This window comes from Alligator mississippiensis, chromosome 15, assembly GCF_030867095.1.
Source record: "Alligator mississippiensis isolate rAllMis1 chromosome 15, rAllMis1, whole genome shotgun sequence".
NCBI lineage: Eukaryota > Metazoa > Chordata > Crocodylia > Alligatoridae > Alligator > Alligator mississippiensis.
Genome location: NC_081838.1, coordinates 1,397,046 through 1,399,911, shown reverse-complemented (window position 1 = coordinate 1,399,911; position 2,866 = coordinate 1,397,046). Strand labels below are relative to the sequence as shown.

At 58.4% G+C, this 2,866-nt stretch overlaps 1 protein-coding gene across 1 annotated transcript; it reads left to right on the top strand.

Moving 5' to 3' along the window:
- The first annotated feature begins 1,196 nt into the window (after positions 1–1,196).
- LOC132245855 (galectin-4-like) lies at positions 1,197–2,579 on the top strand. The gene is made up of 3 exons (XM_059719014.1): positions 1,197–1,291; positions 1,762–1,963; positions 2,466–2,579. The coding sequence occupies exons 1-3, from the start codon at positions 1,197–1,199 to the stop codon at positions 2,577–2,579; spliced, it is 411 nt and encodes a 136-aa protein (XP_059574997.1).
- The last annotated feature ends 287 nt before the right edge of the window (positions 2,580–2,866 follow it).

Genomic DNA, 2,866 nt, shown 5'->3' with positions numbered 1-2,866 from the left:
GGAGGAGGAGGAAGGAGGAGGAGGAGGAGGAGATGAATCAGCAGAGGGTGGGGTTGCCCTTTCCAGGGACCAGCTTGGCATATAAGGGGCCGTCTTTGCTGCCGGACCCCAGCTGGCTGACTCGGCTGGGCAGAGAGAGACGTGCAGCGACCATGGCTCTCAAGTCTGTCACCAGCTTGGTGAGTACCAGCCCTTCCCCCTGGGCGGGGGCTCTGCCCAGGGCCCCGGGGAGCATCTGCGAGTCCGATATTTTCCACTTCTCCCAAGCGCCGTCTCCTGAGCTTTCCTCTCTTTTCCCCTTCTCAGACCGCCCCCTGCTCCCTGGCTTTGGATGACTGTTTTCGCCCCTGTATGGGGGTGAGAATCCAGGGCTCTGTGCCAAATGACTGCCAGAGGTAAGTGACTGGACACGTAGGAGTCCCACCCGGGCATCCACATGTGTCCACATCTGACATCAGATCCCATCTTGCCTTAATGACAGGGTGGGGTAGGGTGCTTAGGTGGTGGGGGCTGACCCCTACAGCAGGGCCCCTCAATTAACTGCACACACACCAGCACGCACATGCACACCGCCCCTCCATGAGACACGGTAGGAAGTCTCTCCGTCCCCAGCTCAGCACAAATCCACGCCCAGGGACTCGTGCTGGGCTGTAGCAGAGCCTCTGGGCTTCTTGCCTCGCCCATAGCCTGGATCCTGCTAGCCCTGATGGTCTCCCACCATCTCCCCCCACCCCAGCCTGGTGAGGAGCCCACAGCCCACTTGCGTCCTGGCTCCTGGAAGTGCTGGGCACGGAGCTGGAGCTGCAGCTGGGACCCGGCCCCTTGGCCGAAGGGGTTCTCCCTCCTCAGACTGCTGTCCCGTGCTCCCCCAGCTGGGCCTCCCGAGCAGGTGACCAGTTTGCCCACTCTCCAGCGACTGGAAGCACTGGCCACAAGCCCCATTCAAGCACCAAGTCCTTACGTGCAATTTTGCCCAGCAACTTTGTTACTTACTCCTGGTTTGTCCCGGTGTTAACTGAAGGAATGTGTGGTCAGGTCATGACTTGTGTCGCATTAAGTGCGATTGTGTCAGGGGTCGGGATTTTATAGGATGCTTTGGACAGGGCTGATGACACCTCAGGCAGGGAGCTGGACTAGCTGTGACCACACTGCTTTAGGATGTCTAGGACTCCAGGATTGCTAATGCTTGGAGACGCATGTCTACATCTGGACATGACCAGGGCCACGCTGGGTCAGACCCACGGTCCATCCAGGCCAGCGTCCCTCTCTGCTTGCGCCAGGTGTGGATGCGGTACAGAGAGATTACCGAGCTGAGAATCTGTATAGAGTGACCCACCCCTATTCAATACCCGCCCTGGGGTCTACCACGGACCGATCTAGAGATACCCAAGGAAATCTCTCCAGCCGTCCTGTTCAACAGCCATGAATGCATCCATCCCCCATGAACCTGCATTGATCCTGGCTCTGCTCTCTGCCTCCCCCACCTCTTGTGGCCATGACTTCCACCAGGGAACGATGGTGTTTCCTTAAGAAAGTCAACTCTCTTGTTACTTTTACGCCTCTCACCTACTCATTTCAGCAGGTCCCTCCTGGTTCTAGTGTGCGGGGACTCAACGAACAGCAGCCCCATGGTCACTTGGTCCACAGCCTTCATGGTGTGATAGACCTGTGTCAAGCTGCCTGCCAGGTTTACGCTCCGGTTGAGGGTTGGGGTCCAGGGCTCGGGGTCTCACAGGTCTTGCTTTCTGCCTACTCTCCCAGGTTCGCTGTGAACTTCAGCTGTGGGGAGGAGCCCAACTGCTATATAGCCTTTCACTTCAACCCCCGCTTCGACCAGAACTCTGTGGTGTTCAATAGCTTCCAGAACCACGGCTGGCAGTGTGAGCAGGTGATGGACGAGAACCCGTTCAAGCACGGGGCCTCCTTCCTGCTGGAGTTCTACATCACTGACCAGCACTTTGAGGTACTGGGGTCCAGTGGGCCATTGGGTAGGGAGGGGATTGCAGGGGGCAGTGTGGGGAGATAGGGCAGGAGCCCACAAGAAGGGCTAGTGGGATCCAGGCCAGGGGCAAGACAGGAAGCCCAGAGCCGAGGGCGGCAGAGGCTTCTCCACAGCCCAGCACCAGGGCCTGGGCTGAGAGCTGTGCCGAGTTGGTGGGATGGGGAGACGTGTGGAGGGGTGGCATGTGTGTGCACAGGTGTGGGGGTGAGTGGGGGAGTTGTAGGCAGATGGCTGTGTTTGTGTGTGGCCATCCATGTACGCGTGTGAGTGTGTGTGCATGTTTGTGCATGTGTGCCCACTTCCTTGCCCTGCCTCTGATTACTCTGCGCAGCCCTGGAGATGCATCCCCTGCCTCCACACCCCAAACAGGGACTGGAAGAGATGCCCCCCAAAACATCCCTTCCCCGCCCACCCAGGGTCTGGATCAGACCTATGGCCTCATGCACACCTCGCTCCCTCCCAGGTTGTTGTGAACAAGAAGGTGTTCGGGCAATTCATTCACCGCATCCCCCTGTGTGGAGTGAAGGTCCTGGAGATCACACCCAAGGTGGATATTCAGAAGATTGAGCTCTTCTAGGTTGTCCCAGAACAAAGAAAACCCCAGTAATGGGGACCCTGCACTGGGGATCCTGTAGGGATCTGCTGATGGAGGTGGAGCGTTACCAATAAAGTAGCCTCTGGGCTCTCCCCTACCTGTGCCTGTGCTTCTTTGCACCTTTGCTGTACAAACGTGTGGGGCTGGTAATCCGCAGACCTTTCCCCTGGCCCTGGGGAGACTCTGTCCTCAGGGGAGGGGAATTCACAGGTGCAGGTGGGAGTTGGGAGGTGGGAGCTGTTGGGGAGCCAAGTTGGGGGATATTGGAG